At 42.2% G+C, this 20,058-nt stretch overlaps 1 protein-coding gene across 2 annotated transcripts; it reads right to left on the reverse strand.

Annotated features, from left to right (window-relative positions):
* Positions 1–574: 574 nt before the first annotated feature.
* On the reverse strand, positions 575–19,334 carry LOC134899576 (neural retina-specific leucine zipper protein-like). 2 transcript variants are annotated; one of them, XM_063914194.1, is made up of 3 exons: positions 19,201–19,334; positions 9,561–9,992; positions 575–2,057 (listed from the first exon to the last, which is right to left on the reverse strand). In XM_063914194.1, exons 2-3 carry the CDS (start codon positions 9,990–9,992, stop codon positions 1,680–1,682), a joined length of 810 nt encoding a protein of 269 aa, XP_063770264.1. In that variant the 5' UTR covers positions 19,201–19,334; the 3' UTR covers positions 575–1,679. The 2 variants fall into 2 exon arrangements, with proteins under 2 accessions (XP_063770264.1, XP_063770255.1); XM_063914185.1 differs by lacking the exon at positions 19,201–19,334 and adding an exon at positions 17,071–17,263.
* Positions 19,335–20,058: the final 724 nt, after the last annotated feature.

Genomic DNA, 20,058 nt, shown 5'->3' on the forward strand with positions numbered 1-20,058 from the left:
AACATGAGTTCAAGGTGTTGACGTGGCCTCCAAATGCCCCAAATCTCAACACATTTCCTAGCCAAGGAGTCCCACCTCGCAACTTACAGGATTTAGGGGTCTGCTGCTAACTTCTTGGACACACAACACCTTCAGTGGTCTTGTGTAAGCCATGCCTCAAAAGGGTCAGAGCTATTTTGGCACCTACACTATATAAGGCATGTAGTTTTAATGTAATAGTTGATGGGTGTAGAAATTATAGTGTAACTAGCACTACATGTAAATCAAATATTCTGTATCAAGTACATAACATTCAAAGATGTTTGTATATAACTGTATAGCACAGCAATAAATCAGTTACACATGATTCTGCTGTAAAAACTCTGCATATTTTATTTTCCTATGTTTAAATAGATATTTTTTTCCGTTATAATTTTTTAGAATACAAAATAATAATATTGGAGAGAAAAAACAATTCTTAAATGGGTTCACAACACACAGCCAAGTCTGCCTAGTAGTACACTAGCTTTGCCCCTTAAGTCCAGGGAGAGGAACCTGCAAAGTGTTGCATCTTATCTACACACAATCACACACATAAAGAAAAAATTCAATAATTTAATGTTTTGTTCAAATAAGACCAGAAATGTCTACAGCTCCCTTAGATGTGGAGAATGGTAGAGGAGGAGGAGGAGGAGAGAGACCCTGAACAGGACAGGCTCAGCCAGTCCTGAATATATGAATCACTCTTGCTTGTCGATGTGCTTCATGTAGAGGTCTCATAACTTGTTGTGTGGTGCAATGAATAAATAGTAGTTTAATATGAAAGTAGTGAGCCTAAAATAAGTCATCAGTGGCACTAACATCCCAAGTCAGTGAGGAATAAATCTGCTATATTCCCGGGATTAGACGAGAAGCACTACAGAAACCAGTATGTCCTTTGTTGATGGTTTCATGGTGTATTAAAGGTGACCTAATGGGAATGGCTATCGGCCATCGAATATTTTGCAATCGTCAATAGACCATTACTGCTGCCTATTGTTTTTTTTCCATCAGTGGAACAGCCTGATGCTGTTACCAATGGCGACACCCAATATATCAAACATCAGTGGCACTGGTCTGATGGTCTGCACATGTGCAGCACTCATCCATCGATTGTTAAACCCTTAATTATTTTACCACTGATGTTTTCAACCTATTGACCATTGATGGTATAACCTTCAACGGCCATAACTAGGATGTAATATTGCAGCTGTGGGAAACAACAAATATGTTGATACCAGAACTACAGGGCCGGATTAAAGGCTACATGGGACTGGGACTGAAAAAAATCAAGTGCCTATTGACAGCAAAGGAGCTGTGTGGGTGTGGCCAGACCACATGGGCATGTACATGTTCCATCAGCCCCAAAATATGTGTATAATTGAAAAATTCAGAGCAAAATAGAAATACAACTGTAATACAAGATAGGCTTATTTTTATGTGTAGGCCTGGCAATGTAGTCCCATCCGCCCCATAGTTAATCTGGCCCTGCAGATCCATTAGAATTGTTTCAGTTATGAGATGCGATGGGATGAGAACATTTTAGGGGGTTTATGTTGCACATGAAAGTTGTTTTGTAAGGATAATGTCATGTTTAGTCAGGTCAGCCTCCTGCATGATGGTGACATTTTCATTTTTGGCTCAGTCTTTGCATATGAGCATCACAGGAAGAGCTCAGCTCCAGGTCCTGTGTCTCCCCCTGCAGCCAGCACATCTGCCCCAGCCCCCCCTCCTGTTGCATTCAGTAGTTTCTCATATCGGGCTCTCCATCCATCCCTCTCTCGGGTCACCCGGGCCACCTCCTGCTGAAGCTGCTGAAGCTGGCGAGAGAGCTGACACTTCTCCGTCTCTAGGACATGACGCTGCTGCACCCGCTTGTACCGGCAGGACTGGGCATAGCCTCTATTCTTCAGTGTGCGTCTGCGCTGCTTCAGTCTCAATGCTTCCTCTTTACTGAAACCACGGAGCTGACGATTTAACTCCCGCACAGACATTCCTACCAATTGTTCATCAGAGAATCGTTCAGACAAGGGGGAGAGCTGTGGGGGGAGAGCAAAGTATTTCATAAGTTGACTGCTCATACGTAGCAACACAAAGGTGAAACATTTCTATACCATTAACATATAGGGACCCATTTATCAACAAGTGATAAAACTCGTTGTGAATGATAAAACCTGTTGCGTATGATGAATGGTGCTCAAGCCAATCAGCTCCCAACTGTCATGTGTTCAACTCCTATCCTATAGATTGTAAGCTTGCGAGCAGGGCCTTCCTACCTCTATGTCTGTCTGTTTTTACCCAGTTTTGTTCTATTACTGTTGTTCTAATTGTAAAGCGCAACGGAATATGCTGCGCTATATAAGAAACTGTTAATAAATAAATAAATAAATAAGTGTCATGTGTTTGAAAAATGACAATGGGGAGCTGATTGGCTCAAGCACCATTTATTGTACACAAGTTTTATTATTCACTACAAGTTTTAAAACTCGTTGATAAATGGGCCCCTAACTTATTTAAAAAAAAAAAAATCCGCTGTCATTAGCTTACAGATTGTAGAGTAGAACAAATGACAGCTATTATGTACTGTATTGTATTGGTATATTAGTGTGTCTCATTTTGTCATTCACTATATATCTTATTTTCTTTGCATTGTTTTTCAAGCTGATATTATTGATTTCGTTTACCAAGTAGGCACCGTAGTCTTAAGACATAAGATGTACAGTTGTAAGCAAGAGATATACTATATTAGAGCATCACTCTTCTTAGCATACATGTACTAAGACCAAGCCACATGCCAGGGCTTGATCAACCATTAAGCAAAATAAGCATGTGCTTAGGGTATCAAAGGTAGGGGGGCACCACAGATATTTTCCCTTGCCAGATTTACCATGGACTTAATGGTGCGATATGCAGTTACAGTCCCGACTGTCTGGATCCTGGCTGTCAAAATCCCAATAGCCATCAAAATCCAGACGGTCGGAATCCCGACCGCCGGCCAGAAACCCCACTTGGGTGGTGGTCCACGCCACCACCCGAGGGAGAATAGAACCTTATTAAAAATTATAATAATAATAATAATAATAATAATAAAAGTAATAATAGAAGTTGATGATATTAATCTTTGGAATACAATAAAATGAGAATACTAGTATTCAAGCATATGTGTTATGTAAGATACATTTTGAGGATCTGATCAAAGACTTTGCAATTAGAAAAAATAGGAGAACATTCTTCAAATATAAATTATACAAAAATAAACATTTTCCATCAAGTTTTGTTTGTCTGGTATAGATGGAGACACCAACATCTTTTAAGTGCTTAGGGTCTCTAAAGGTTTTAATGTGGACCTGCCACACCCTTTTCTTCTGCTATCATTGAACACGAAGGAGCTTCCTGAATGACTGTCTTGGACTCAGAGATCACCCACAGGCTTCTGGGTTGAAACCAAGAGACATATTTAATAACGAGTGATAGTCTTATTACTTGTTACTAATCGTAAATGGTGCTCCAACCAATCACTTCCTGTAATTTTTCAAACACATGACAGTTTGGATCTGTTTGGTTGGAGCACCAGTTAAGATTAGTAACGAGTAATAACAAGACTACAGTATGCCCAAACCAGTGGCGGCTCCTACTTACTTTTAGTAGGGCGCTGCCACTACTTCTGTGTTGGGGAGTAGAGGAGAGAGGCAGCCCTGTGTCCCGGAACATGCGCAATGGATCTGGTAGGTGTTGTGACCGGTGCATGCACAGATTTCATAGTGCTACTGTGCATGCGCAAACCCCTGGCTTCTATGGACTGCATTGGCTGCAGCCCATAGAAGCCGGATTGGGCTGCACGAAAGGCAGGGAGTGGCTTCTCACAGGAAGCCAGCTCTCTGCTAATTGCAGCCTGGCCTGGCAGTCCCAGAGGGAGGAAACACCTCCCAATGGGACTACCTGTAGTGTCTATGACTGACAAGTAGGAAGTCACTGCCAGTCACAGTGAAGCCAGTGCAGTCATGGACTGTATCTGGCTCACTGACACTGAGCAGGGTGGAGGATTTTATCTGGGGGGGCTGCAGTCCTGCAGCCCATAAGTGAAATTTGCCACTTCACCCAACTGTTTCCACTGAGAGACAGTTTCTTGCTACCTGCATCTGAGACATGTAGGACCTGATGCCGACTTGAACACACTTACAAGTTGCAACAGCCTTTACTGAGTGCAACTGATACACCTAGAACCAGAAGTATTCTGTCTAACCCTGCATAGCTCGCAATTCCGTCAACACTAAACTTTGATGTTAAACTCTCCATAAGTACACATTCAAAGACAAACTCAACCTTTGATTTTTTTTTAAAGGAATATGTTCAAATGGTTATGAGTAGGTATAATTTATACTGTAGGTTTATATATGAAAGCAGTGGCTGGTTGCTGTGGGAGACACCTGATTTTTGGGGTAGTCCCCACAGCCCCGGAAGACTTGGCATCCATCCCGCAATCTGCACACTTCCTAGTGAAGTGGGCAGAATACGGAGATAAATACAGTAATCTGCGGTCCAGGAGAGGGTGGGACCTAATGTCGCAATTCTATGCTAATCATGGCATTTTAGCTCCGTCCAGTGGCGGATCCAGGGGAGGGGCACTCGGGCCCGTGCCCCCCCCCCCCCCCCTGTCATTTGTGGCAGTTTTTTTTTTTTTTTTAGACCGGCAACGGCACTGCTGCAATCTCCCCTTGATAGAGACAGCGGGCAGTAGTCCCAGCGCAGGAGGCCCGGCGGTCAGAGCTCACACTGTCAGCCGCCAGCGCTGCGCTGCACCTCCTCCTGCCTCGTAACCAATGGCAACCCAGCGCCAACACATCATGCTGCGCGCTGCCGCTCTCTCGTCCTGTACCGCGCCGCGCACTGCCGCTCTCTCCTCTTGTACCCAGCCTTTACTCACCATGCGCTGAGCGCTTTCTCCTCCTGAAGCTGCTGTTTATGGGCACCATTAGGAGTCACAAACGCTCCTTCCTGTCCTAGGATGCCAGCCATTGGGGCAAAGACTTAAGGTATTTGCTAAGTAAATGTGATAGGATGGGGGGGGGGGGGGCATGCAAGGTTGTCAGGGAATCCTTTGTTGTTTCTTTCCTGAAACAAAGTTACAGTATGTCCCTGTATCTCCCCCTCAGCACCCTCCTCCTTCTGTATCTCCCCCTCAGCACCCTCCTCCTCCCTGTATCTCCCCTCAGCACCTCCCCCTCCCTGTATCTCCCCCTCAGCATCTCCCCCTCAGCACCCTCACCCTCCCTGTATCTCCCCTTCAGCATCTCTTCTGCCAGTTAGTCACCATCTCTCTGTCATCCACTGCCAGTCTCCCTGTCACCCACTGCCAATCACCCTCTCCCTGTCACCCTTCCTCGTCACCCACTGCCAGTCACTCTCCCCGTCACCCACTGCCAGTCACTCTATACCCAGTCACACACTACAAGTCACGTTCTCCCAGTCACCCTCTCTCCCACTGCCTGTCACCCACTGCCAGTCACTCTCCATCAACCGCTAGCTGTCACCAACTAATAGTCACTCTCCCTGTCACCTACTGCAAGTCACTCTCTCTCACACTCTCTCCCTGTACTGTGAGGCCTCACCCCTTGTAGTGGTGACACACCCCTTTTCTGGGAGCGCATGCGCTGAAGGCGTCTGCAAATGTACTTGCCCCTTCCATGGTGCTCCCCCTGTCATTTTCTTCTGGATCCGCCCCTAGATCCGTCCCTATGCAAATATGAACCAATCAAGGCATTTTTCTCATGAGGGGTGGGGACAAATGACACAATTAGCCTGCCCTGATCCCATCGCCATCCACATGCTTCTCCTCTCCAGGCACCTCCTGGAGAGGAAGACTTGAAAGTCGCCAAATATGGACTACGATCTGACCCCTATGTATTAAATCCTTTGGCCACATTTGTTTACTCTATGGTGGCCAATCTCGGGGTCGACGTGATCCTGGGAGTTAGGCCTAAAATTGTCCAAGATTCAATTCCGAGATTGGAGCTTCCAATCCCGGGGATTTCGGGATTAGCAAGCCCCCTTTTATTTTCAATGCCGGGCAGCATTGAGCCTCTTTAGCAGGCTCAGACGCTGCCCGGCTCCCCCTGTCCAGCTCCCCACTGGGCAGCGTGACTTGATGTCAGAGGTCACACTACGCAGCCTGACGCCAGCCACCTTGACCTCACCACCCGCAGCAAGTGAACCCTCCCCCTGCCCGTCCAGAGGATGGTATGTTATCTGGGCTGGGTGGAGCGGGCACATTGAAAAATGTACCAATGCTGGGTATCCAGGGAGTGATCATTTCTCAGTCCTGATTCCCAGGATTGAAAAAAAGATCAGAGATTGGCCTCCCTAGTTTACATCATCTTTACATTGTGTAAACTGCTTTAAGCCTATCACCCTTCTGCAGCCTCCATCTAACAGCTAATGCGCACAGAGACATACCATAATTCTCTGAATATTTGGATATTTTTATTGCTATTACGTTTCATCCATAAACTTCAATGAACAAAGATGGAAAATGTGTCTTTCTAAGAATTCATGTGTAGAGAATTTTTTTTATTTCAAAATAAGCACTTTAAAAAAAGAATAAAAAAATATCTACAGCCAAAAACTATTTATTTCAGTTAAAATTTAATTTACTCCTTCCCCTTGGCAAGCCTAGGCACACTGAAATAATTTTTCACAGGGCTCCAACATAACTATGATACAGAACTTGTGACTTCCCATTGGTCCTTGGGGTCACACCACTATCTACAGACATAGGGGCATATTCAGAACAAGTGGGGAAGATAGAGGTAGATAACTGCGCTGTGGGCACTTATGCAGGCCTGGGAGGAGACTAGGAGCCCCCTAAAAAGCTCCAAGAAGTTAGATAAACAGTTGATGAAAACGATACGTGAACTACCACTGGATCAGCGCCTCACTTCATGGACAGGTATATCCCAACCTCCGTATATCTCCTATTATGGAGAAACTTCCGGGAACATTTTCAGGGATTGTACCATGAAAAAGAAATGGTATGCAAACATAGTGTGATACTGTATAAAAGATGACAATTTAATACATAACACACATCACATAACCAAACATGACATTTAAAAACAATTAAGAACACAGAAAACCACACTGTGGTGGTGCAGACATTCACTGTTATAACTGGCCTCCTAGGCAACGATGTTAAAAATGGCTGATTACCGGCTGTAAGAGAGAACTGGCTCACACCAGTTCTAAAAGCATGAGTGAATCAGAGGAAGTCACCAAGCTGCAGCATAGGGATTCCCCGGTCTCAGAACTCCTTCACTCGCCAGATCAGTTCTTTGTGCCTTAGCGTCCACACAGGAGGTCAGTCAGAAGAGCAAGGTGACTTCCTCTGATTCACTCATGCTTTTAGAACTGGTGTGAGCCAGTTCTCTCTTACAGCCGGTAATCAGCCATTTTTAAGGAGGCCAGTTATAACAGTGAATGTCTGCACCACCACAGTGTGGTTTTCTGTGTTCTTAATTGTTTTTAAATGTCATGTTTGGTTATGTGATGTGTGTTATGTATTAAATTGTCATCTTTTATACAGTATCACACTATGTTTGTTTGCATACCATTTCTTTTTCATGGTACAATCCCTGAAAATGTTCCCGGAAGTTTCTCCATAATAGGAGATATACGGAGGTTGGGATATACCTGTGCATGAAGTGAGGCGCTGGTCCAGTGGTAGTTCACGTATCGTTTTCATCCTTGCATTTTGTATCGGGAGGTGGGAAAAGCCTCTCTTGTGATATACCACATTACTAGCTGCCTCTGCTCACTGTTTGGGTTCTTCATACTATCTATTGCACTCAGATAAACAATTGAACATGAGGTAGCTCCTCCCACTTGGTGCTAGTCCTATGTTACAAAATATATAGACTTTATGACTTTGGTTTTGATAAGAATAGAGTATGAAAAATGTGATATAATAAGTACCAATGTGTTATGTTAAAAACAAGTAGATGTTTTAATCTGTACAAAAGCTAAAATTCAGGACAGAGGATGACCCCAAATGGGAAAACAAATCCTACCAGGATGACAATAGAAGCCGCAGGTGTAATATGCAAGGTATTCCTGGGAAAGATACCCTGCATCTGGCTCCTTCAGGTGTGTTTCCCAATGGTGCTTTCCCCAGTCCAAATGTCCTTAAAAGTCCGGAGGCACTGGAAGGCAAACGCTGACGCGTTTCGGGACGTCAAGGTCCCTTTTTCATACAGCCTTGAAAAAGGGACCTTGACATCCTAAAACGCGTCAGACGAAAAACGGCACTGGCATCGAATAGGTTTAATGCAAATTTGACATAAAAATGGTCGAAAAGTGCCTTTTTTTGGACTGGTGGAAAAACGGCACTACTTGAATACCTCCAATATTGGTCAGCTAAATTCGTTTAACCAGCCAAATAAGCCAGGACCTGTTACACATACACAGAGGAGCCCTAGGTTTCAGTGCACAGTTCCCAGTGTTTGTCTAAAAGAAAAGGACAGCTCAATTATACTTAAACTTTGGAAGACTTTCAAGGAGTGTATCCATATTGCATCTATACAATGAATGGAAATATAGACAAGAAACCAGTACTTCTATTTTTTTATTTAAAAAAAATAAAAAATAAAACGGGGTATGGTGTTTTTCAGTTCATGACATAAAAAAATGTTAGAGGTGAAAACAGGTACTTTATAGTTTCTTTTTATATTTTACAGTTCCCACCAAATTTGTTTTATCGTTTTGTACATTATTTTGCAATCTGGTAATTCTTTCCTCTTTTCTGTATTCTTGTTTTTCCTTCTGTTTATTGGGACTCATTATCTTCATCTCTGTCTTTCCTCTTCTCAATCTCTTAACATTAGCAGATTAAGTGATCAGTGACATGTTCGGCTTTATGGATATAACTGTACTGACAAATCCCGTCACACACACACAGTGTGACATACGTATATTCTCACATGCTACATAATCACAGTGCTGTAAACAGCAACAAAGGTTTACAATATCCACACAACCTCTAGCATTACAGGGCTACTTCATAAACCTCATGGGGCCCACACACGGTGAGATTTGTGCTTAGTGCGTTGTGAGCCTATACAATGTGTGCTATGCCATTTGGTATGCGATTTGGAGTGTACACACGGTGCGATTGGAACTACACCTGATTTTGACTACACTACAGTATAAATTAAAATAGTGGGCTGGTTGTGATATAGTACAAAAATACCTGCATGCACATACTATTTTGACTTGCGATATTGACTACGTGGGAGCGCGCATCACTTCGCAAGGGAAAATAAACAGTGCGATTTGAAATAGAATAAAAAGGTCAAATCGCTTGCGATAATCGCACCGTGCGTGGGCTCCATCAGAAACAACAAATAATTCACTTGTGTTGTTGACATCAAAGTCTAGGGCTCCACCTCATAACCTTGTGTCAGTAACAATATAAAGATACACAAAAAGATTTTAACATCTGTAACACAACTTAACCTTGGTCTTGTGTTTCATTTCTATTTCCACTTTACCTGGTGCTGCTGTGCATTTATATCTTCAGGACTCAGCAAGTAACCAGCAGCGTGAGTGTTGTGGGGGTGCTGCACCCCAGTCCTGTAACCCCCATCCATCCCTTGCAGAGAAGGTGCTCCACCACCCATCAACACTTCCACAGCATCTTCTGGGGTTAGTGGTAGTCCTTCCCCACCCATCTGCTGCTGTAGTGCTGCCATCCAGTAGAGCTCTTCTAGACTGGGACGAGGTGGTCCTGCTGGTTCAGGTGTGTCACTGAATGTTGGTGATGGTGGTACACTGCTGCATGGCGTAGAGCCCAGAGATGGAGGAGGAGCTAGACGGGTAGCTCTTGGTTCAGGAGGCTCTCTCTTAACCTCAAACTTCATCAGGTCAAAGTCATTGAGGTATTCAAGAGCCAGTGGGGTGCTGGGAAGATCTGAGAGCGCCATCTGTGGATAAAAAGGGCATGAAATTGTAGTAAAAATAATAATAATTGGGAAAATATATGTTAACTTTATTGGCACAAATAATAAGCAAGTATCAGTGTTACCAGTGTTATATTGAAGATTTGACAAATGGGCATTTAGACTTTAACAATGCATTAAAGTGCATCTGTCTCCTACTCACAATGGAGGCTACTAATTTGTGGGCTGTTCTAATATACATGAGAATGCTACTAGTAAAATGAGAACTTATCACAGTGATAAAACATCCCTTATTACAGCAAGAGGCTTTATCTAGATAGAGACAGAGGTGTAAATCTACTAAAGCATCTAAAAATGAAAAGTGATGTTGCCCCTAGCAACCAATCAGATTCTGTCTATCATTTTCTAGGGTGCTATAGAGAAATGATAAGCAGAAGCTGATTGGTTGCAACATCACAACTTTTCATTTTTAGAAGCTTAGTTAATAGAGAGAGAGAGAGAGAGAGAGAGAGAGAGAGAGAGAGAGAGAGAGAGATTTACACAGGTTCTGTGGCTGGCTAAATGAAAGCCTGCATTTTGTAATGGAGCCCGTTATTAGAGCTCTTTATAATGTCTTTCGATAAATTGGTCCAAAGGTGCAGGGATTACATGAAACTAGCAAGTTTCTTGGAACGCAAAATGAGCCATGAAAAGCTGTTAAATAATAGCTTAAAGTTCAAAGTAATTTCAAAAAGACAAAGCCTAGACAAAGATCATTATAAAGTAAAACTTTATAACTATAATGCTCATAATCCACAGGGAAAAGGAACCAGGGGAGGAGATCTTTCACATATTCACACAGAGGCACAGCAATGTGTAAATTATCTAACACTCTTAGCTATCTACAGTATATTCAAGGGTGTAGCTACCATGGGGTAAATTTATTAAGATGGGAGTTCTATTTAAGATGGGATGTTGCCCATAGCAACCAATCAGATTCCAGGTATTATCTTCTAGAAGGTGCTAGATAAATGAGAAGTAGAATCTGATTGGTTGCTATGGGCAACATCCCATCTTAAATAGAACTCCCATCTTAGTAAATTTACCCCAATGTGTGCAGGGATGCTGCTGCTATAGAGGCCAGAGCTGAGAGGGGCCCACCTTCCTTGTCACAGTTACATGTGTTATATACATTTTGCACCATTGTGTGGTAAATAGGGGCCCTTACAAATGTTTGCCTTGGTTGCCTACAATATATCTAGTTACGCCCCTGGACCTGCTGATTGTAATGTGGTATAAAATTAACTGGAACACATTATGCTACATAATATGAACTGGTACACTGTGATATGGCACAATATGAAATTGAAGCACTGTAGTGTGGTATAATGTGAACTGGGGAGCACTGTAATGTGGCATACCATGAACTGGGGGCACTGTGATGTGGCATACCATGAACTGGGGGCACTGTGATGTGGCATACCATGAACTGGGGGCACTGTGATGTGGCACAATATGAAACAGAGGCAGTATAGTGTGGCCTACGATGAACTGGAGAGCACTGTAATATGACATCAAATGAATTGGGGACACTGTATGACATAATGTGAATTGAGGGTACTGTGTTGAATAATGTGAACTAGAGCACCACTATGGTTTATAAAATAAACTGGGGCACTATTATGGGGCATAACATTAATAACAGCTGCGGAGAGGTGTCTCTCTAGAAGCATTGGGAAATGGACACCTTCATATGTTGCTATGTGGCCCACAAAGTTCTGGCTACGCCCCTGAGTATATGTGCAACTGATTGGTGCACAGGTGCTTCTGTGAGTAAATCAAGAATTTTGATAAAGAAATGTCTTACGCAAATTACTAGGAAAGTAAAACTTATCAACTTGGACTAGATATATACTAAGGTTTTTATACAGTGCACACATATTCCACAACTCTTTACAGACAATATATAGCCATTCACGTCAGTCCCTGTGTCAGTGGAGCTTACAATGTATGTTCCCTATCACATGTACACACGCATGTACGTACACTAGGGCAGTGGTTCCCAAATCCAGTCCTCAAGGCACCCTAAAAGTTCAGGTTTTAAGGGTATACATTGTTGAGCACACATGAGTAAATCAACCAATTAAGTTACCTGTGCTCAAGCCTGGATATCCTTAAAAGCTGGACTGTTAGGGTGTCTTTAGTTTAATATTTGTCAGAAGCCAATTAACCTACTAGAGGTTGAGTATCCCATATCCAAAATGCTTGGGACCAGAAGTATTTTGTATATCGTATTTTTCCGTATTTTGGAATAATTGCCTAACATAATGAGATATCATGGCGATGGGACCCAAGTCTAAGCACAGAATGAATTTATGTTTCATATATACCTTATACACACATCCTGAATGTAATTTTAGCCAATATTTTTAATAACTCTGTGCATTAAATAAAGTTTGTGTACATACACACAATTCATTTATGTTTCATATACACCTTATACACACAGCCTAAAGGTCATTCAATACAATATTTTTTAATAACTTTGTGAATTAAACATAGTTTGTGTACTTTGAGCTATCAGAAAACAAAGGTTTCATTATCTCAGTCTCACTCAAAAAATTCTGTATTTCGGAACATTTGGATATGGGATACTCAACCTGTAGAATGTTTTTGGATTGTGGATGAAAACAGGAGTACCTGGAGGAAGCCCGCCCACACAAGTGCGGAAAAATATACAAACTACATATAGTTGGTGCATACTTACCTACTCTCCCAAAAGCTCCAGGAGACTTTTAATTTATCACATAGTCCATTGGACCCCCCAGAAAAGTGGGTTGGCAGAATTTAAGGAATCAAGGGCCGCAGGGAGGGGGTGAGACCAATATGACAAATTTTGCATCATTGTAGCCGTTCCCCCTCCCTTCATTAGGATTGTGGGACTAATGATGTGAAGAACTTGGCCCCGCACCCAGAGTGGTCATCTGCCTAGGTGGGAATCAAACCCAAGACTTCAGTGCTGTATAGCAGTAATGCTGATCAATACTGTGCTGCCCAATATATGATTTTATCTCTTTATGGCCCCATAATCTACAATAAATATTGGCCGTGTTTCTGTCCTGCACATATCTGAGAACATCTGGCCAGGAGAAGTTACTGTTAAATTAAATGATCAATAAACGTTAAAAAAAAAACACTTGGCTCATGAAAAAGAGCAACCAAAAGCTAATAGCATTCATAAATACAGTACAAAGGCAAAGAGGTTTATTTATTAAGCTTTGGGTTCTATAATCCAACACTTCAGATCGTGTTTATGGCCAAAAATGTAAAATGGCAATGATGTTACTATCAAAACACAGCTAGTAAAAGCATAAACATGATCAGAACCTTTAAGCACTAATAAATAAGCCCCCTACTGTCGGAAACCCCCAACTATCTGCGAGTTGGCACTGGAACAAAAATTCCAATATCAAAAGTTTGGTTAATATTTATTATTGGACAAAAATCGCTACAGCCTTGGAAACAGCACTCTTGTTCTGAAATACTTGTTCTGTTATCACCATCTCAAGATGGTGAAAACAAAAAATGCTTTATTATTGAAAACTTTTTCAATTATAAATTTACATTTTTTTTATATTTTGAATAAATATTGGCCTTATTATCACTAAGTGGAAGTTTGGGCTTTAAGATCCACGTCACATGCATGAATGCAACAAAAACAAGACATAAATTGGTTCCTCTATGACTACCATGCTATGCTGGGACAGAACATTTAATACACCAGGAATAGGTAACGAGAGTCTCGTTCAACATTACAAGCTAAAAACATCCCTGAGTGCCTCCACCACTCGGTGAAGGATTAACCATAGGCAACCAAAGCGGCTGTTTAAGGCCTGTTGGTCCCAGGGGGCCCGCTGACAAGGCAGTATAAAGGGCATTTCCAGGAAACCATGAGCTTCACTGAAATTGTCCGAGAGCTGGGCTGGCTGAATACTCTCAGCAGGCTATCAGTGATTAGGCAGCTGCTGGGTGCCGGCTCTCCAGCACATGCCTGTGTGTCCAGTCCTGCATGTGCATGTGACCAGTCATGACACACATGTGTATGATGTCAGATGCTTAGAGAGAAGGGCAGGGATGTGCACAGAAAGAAAAACAAGAGGTCTTCCACTGTATTTTATTACAGTACTTCTTTCATTTATTATAACGTCCACCTACTTCAAATTTCAATCAGGAGGAGTGGGTTCCGGCGGGGGTGGGGGGGCAGGTTGGGGAGCATACATTGACTGGGGGTGGCATAATGAGCGGGGATCTGTCTGCTACAATTAGTAGGGGGGGGGCACACTGAGGATTGTTTGAGTTAGGGTGGTCCCAATTCAGTGTTTAGCTTAGGGCCCCATGAGGTCTAAATCAGCCTCTGCCACCACTTCAACATATACAAACATTTACTTAGGCAGTAGGTGGGTACTTATAAAGCTAGTGGTTATCTTGTTCTTCCTTTTTTGAAGCTAGTTTGCCCAAAGTAGGTTGATAATTAATTATTAGTCTGGAGAAGAAGTCATGCTTCAGAGTTTTGTACTGTTATCCAAGTGTGAGCAGCAATGCCATATCAAAGGGTAATACATTTAGCCAATGGCCTGGCAGAGAGCACAGTGCATGTTGAGAGTCTAACTCTGCTTTTCCATTGAGCTACCAGCTTGAGAACGTGCTATATATCATGAACCAGTGCCATAAGAGGGCTTTACAGTGCTGGTCAGTCATGACATCATATGAAGGAATCTGGGCCGCAAGTCACTGGGAAACACAGCACTGAGGATTGCCCCAAGGGGGCAATGCAGCAGCTATCCTGGTTGCAGGGTGCTGTACCAGGCACCCTGCTAGCCAGATGCCAGGACAGTGGGGCAGCTATGGTGCCAGCCCCTGAGACCTGTACTCTGTGCAACTGACAGTGTCTGAAGACTTGGCTAGTGTATGAACGCTACTATAAATCTTGCATCAACTTGTAACTTTAGATGAGTATTTGTAATTTTTTCCTAGAAAAAAAGGACTTGATATAGCGTAATAGGGCCCATATATCAGCAGAGTTTCTTGGCAATTCATCGTTCTCCTGACGCCTGGTTCAGGGGATCATGGAAATCTGATTCCAACCAAAAAATTATAGAGACCGGAGATTTGGGGATTTTTAACATGTTGTTTTCAGCCAATTCCTAGACTGATTGGCGATCTCAAATGTCCACCAATTGTCGGATCAGATTGGCACCGGAGAATTGGGGAATCGGCCAGCTGATATATGGCCCAAATTAGAAATGTAGCCTGATTTTCACATTACCCTAACTATACACAATATAACAATGCCATTGGTGCAAGAGAGAATAGGGGCCTAATTCACATCTGTACACACAAGCATATTCAGCTGCAAATTCTAAGGCTATGGGATTTCTAATCATCACAAGTAAAGCTGCCGCCTGGAAAAGAATATAGACGCCCCACGGAGCCATCGCAAACTCATTCACAACTGCATACACATATGCAGACTATACGCAACAATGAGGAACACTGACTGCTAGGGTTGCCCTATGGCTACACAGATTGCCCACGGCAGTAGCGATGCTTGCGCCATGTTTCTCTACTTACATGATCGCAGCTGAAAGCAGATACACGCCCTGAAAACGGCCATGACAATCCCTCTGTGTTCAAGTTCTGAGTGGCATGTGCGCAGTGCGATTGCCGTATATGCACAGTCCCCCGATACTCACTCCATTGTGTGAACATCATCATTGTGTACAAACATGAATTATGCCCAGTGTCTGGACAGTTGTAGTAATACGAAAAACAAATTTGCCATATCACATATAATTAATGACAAACATCAGTTTTCCCCTTTAAAGCTCAAATAGGAATGTCAATTAAGTAATGCAAAGTGACTAGAAGGATGCAACTTCATATAATACAGCAGACACCCTAATGAATTATGTACTATCAATGGGAGGGTACAAAATGTAATTGGACAAATGAAAGTGGCGACTGCTGCTTATTGGGGGTAATTCCAAGTTGATCGCAGCAGGAATTTTGTTAGCAATTGGGCAAAACCATGTGCACTGCAGGGGAGACAGATTTAACATGTGCAGAGAGAGTTAGATTTGGGTGGGGTGTGTTCAATCAGCAATCTAATTTGCAGTGTAAAAATAAATCAGCCAGTATTTACCCTGCACAGAAACAAAATAACCCACCCAAATCTAACTCTTTCTGCACGTTATATCTGCCACACCTGCAGTGCACATGGTTTTGCCCAACTGCTAAAAAAATTCCTTCTGCGATCAACTTGGAATTACCCCCATTATCATTACCACCATTGTATCTTGTTGCACCAGCTGTCCAGCATCCGCTAGAGATACATAATATGTATATGGATGTGGTGTACATTAAAAAAAAATATCAAATAGCACATTTTATACATAAAAACCAGTGGTTACCAAACTCGGTCCTCAAGGCACCCCAACAGAACAGGTTTTAGGGATTTCCCTACTTGTGCATCTGTTCCTAAGCATGGATATCCCTAAGACCTGGACTGTTGGGTTGCCTTGAGCTCTATGGGTGTAGATCGTTGGGTTGACAGTAACTAGGGCGACAGTCATTAGGTCGACCACTATTGGTGACAGTTACACGGTCGACACAGTCATTAGTTTCACGTGCAAAAGGTCGACACAGAAAAAGGTTGACATTAGTTTTAAAAAAAATGTTAGTGTCGCTTTCTTCGCAAAGTGACCGAGAACCCCAATTAAGTGGCTCGGCATAGGTTACTATTCCCAGTTGTAGTCCACGCGGATCGTAAACTATGAAAAGTTTTTTTTTTAAAAGGGAAAAACTCATGTTGACCTTTTCATGTGTCGACCTTTGTCACGTTGACCTAGTGATCATGTTGACCTAATGCATGTCGACCAATAGTGGTCGACCTAATGAGTGTCGACCTAAAGACCGGATACCGAGCTCTATATTGAGCAGCGTCTGAATTATACTGTTACACAATTAAATGTAGGGCACCAAAGTGCACACTGTACCCCAACATAGCAAAATAGTTGTCATTGTATGTTATAGGTTTTAGATCTAGGTATTTTAGGAACAATACCATTATAGAAACATCTGTTTACAGTGCCAGCATTCTCCCCAGGGTCCAGGAGGTTATCCACTGATCACACAGGATAGATATCTGAAGTCCTCACTTGTCCCATAACGTGCAGTTAATTCCGTCTCTGAGCTCTGTCTTATCCTGGATTTAGTGTTCAGAGTTGAATGATACTGTCTGACAGTTCCCATACTTATCGAATATTGTACCAAAGGATATAGGACAGCCCACTTCGCATAGAGGGGAGGTAGGTTAATAAGGGGATAAAAAAAACAAAACCCATTTATCTATCTGACTATAAAAAATAAAAAAAAAGAGTGAAATGGCCAAAGGTACATAGGAAAAGATAGGAAAGCTCATATGTCAACTGTAAGAATGCATATAGTTGACAGGAAGAGACTGGCAATTAACCAAAAATGAACTTGTCTGTATGTATGGGAAGGCTGCACACCTCAGCCCAAGTGTTTAAATAGTTTGATGGAAGAGAATTTGTGACAGAGAGGAGGGGGCAGGGTGGAGAAGAGCCTCAGAGGCGAAAGTCCACGCTGGTGCTCTGCTCAATTTTGCAGACTACAAATTTTAATGGAATTGTATAAAAACATTCCTACCAAGCAAAACTTTCCATTACATGTTATGACATTTTTATCTATAGTTATTCTAATTCTGAATAAACACTTTTCATATTGGCCTTAGTTCTAGAATCATTCTCATGAAATGAAAGCATAAAGGAGAAAATAAAATGTCACACCCCAATCTCTGTAGGAGACAGTATATCGCTGTAAAGTCACAGAGAACGTTGGGGCAGATGTACTCCTGTCTCACAGAGCTGGCCGCAGATCAGTACTCATGTTTTCATACAAGTTCCAGGGACACTTTGCCTTTTGCACAGGTGAATCTTAGCACACCACGCAGGATGCAGACTAAGCTTGTATAAGTATACAAAACCCTTATTGCGCCATGTTCACTAAACATGGTTATATATTGTCATTTTCATATTTAATTTGCTCATCTGTTTTACTTACAAAGACCAGAAATAGATCACAAAAGTGCTATATTATATAAAAAATTATTGACATTTTATGAGCCTTTGGTTAGTATTGAAAAATATTGAAAAATAGAGATACTTGGTAACTATGCTATGTATTGAAAATTGTGAAGCAGTCCTTCTGTATGAGCCTGTGATGACACCCAAATTGAGAAAAGTTGAGTTCAGATAGTTGGTGGGGGTACCCAAAGCTTAAGCCCCCCACAGAACTTTACTACACTCAAATTCCAGACGGAAAACATGGTCCTAACTAGAAATGGACAAACACTAAAAGCAGCTCTGCCTCTGTAGTTACCTTCATTATGTTCCCTGCAGTTTGCTTTACTCTAGTTTATCACCATTGCTAGATCTGTACATGCTCCATGCAATATCTTACGTTATTGCTCACATGTACTAAATCTATAAAGTACATTTAATTTAAACATATGTTATATCATATGACACATTAACATTTCCAACTTAGAACCTTTATGATAATGCACGTAGATAATATTCAGGTTAAACTGTGCATTGGGACTACATTTACATGTATTGATTCAAATGCCTATTTCTTTTTTGTCTATTTATAGCAATGAGTTTATCATTCTCCACCAGACAGAAATGAAGGGATGAAAATAAAGGAATAGCATAGATAGGATCGCAGTGTTTCACAGGCAAAATACTACAGTAATAGAGCAAAATAATTCTGATTTTCTTATGTTGCCTGTAATCCGTATTTATATATCAGGATTATTAAAAACCCTGATGGATAAGGTAGAATAGCGGAGAAGGGAGAGTTTATGGTTGGGCTTTATTATTGCAATTTGTGAAAAATGATATATTCAGAAATGTAAAGTTTTAGATTGCTGTCTGTTACATAGCATATTTCGGAATACTCCACTGCTATCAGTGAGTACCTTTAAAGCAAGCATTAATACAACCTTTAAGTGTGTAAAGTAATATCTGACAGTAGGCACTGTGTGGCAAAGATGAGGGTAGTTAGGCACACCGCACCTGTGCCACACAAAAGGGTGACAGTAGGTGAAGCACAGAAAGTGACAAAGTCCAGAGTATACACAGTGTAGAAGACAGACAGGAGTCTAACTTACTCTGAGTGTAACACTGTGGTCAGCTCCTCCTGTCCTCACCCTTCTCACAGATCCCCATGCAAGTCCTGGGCAAAGCCTGCTCTGCCCCTGTGTCAATCTCCCTGCCCTTGTGCTTCCCAACTGCCTCTGTGTGCTGCTTGTGCCCTAGGTGCAGGGGTTAAATAGCGGGCCTGTGAGCTCACACTTATCTCATTATGGGCTCTCCAATAGCGGCTGCAGAGGGATAGATGGGGAGGGAGAGGGCAGAGGGCACTGGAGAGGGAGGGGGTGCTGGAAAATTATTCACAGAGTGTTGGATCTGTCAGAGCCAGGACTCAATCTCTCTAATAAGGTAGTTACAGAACGGTGGAGGGGTAGACAGCACGGGGCAAGAGGCAAGTGGGAAATCTAGCATTGTCATTTCCTATTCAAAATGTGAGTTCTGCCCAGTAACGAGACGGATAAATAGATAGAACATTGATAGTATAGAAAGATAGACAGACAGACAGACAGACAGACAGACAGACAGACAGACAGACAGACAGACAGACAGATAGATAGATAGATAGATAGATAGATAGATAGATAGATAGATAGATAGATATGAGACAGCTAGATAGATAAATATGCTGGACGTACACTATATAATTACCTGGTGGATTACCCAGATAACTGTACAGAGCAATGCCGTGAATGACCACTAATTATTGGTCTGTCGGTTATAATGAAATTGTTTACCAACCGATAATTGGTCGGCTGCGTCTGGCAGTGTATGTGCTACTGCGGCTGGCTGCCTGACATTTCCCCCGTTCCTTCACAGGTGAGAAACTGGAAAACATATACTCCACAGGTGAGGAAACACTGATTTTGTGTGGAAAT

This window comes from Pseudophryne corroboree, chromosome 1 (assembly GCF_028390025.1).
Source record: "Pseudophryne corroboree isolate aPseCor3 chromosome 1, aPseCor3.hap2, whole genome shotgun sequence".
In the NCBI taxonomy this organism is placed as follows: Eukaryota; Metazoa; Chordata; class Amphibia; order Anura; family Myobatrachidae; genus Pseudophryne; species Pseudophryne corroboree.

What these genes read in the sequence shown, in the direction of transcription:
- LOC134899576 (XM_063914185.1), bottom strand. An exon ending in TAAATGCACAGCAGCACCAG is followed by an intron (nt 2,058 to 9,560) that starts GTAAAGTGGAAA and finishes CTCCCCCCACAG; the next exon opens with CTCTCCCCCTTGTCTGAACG.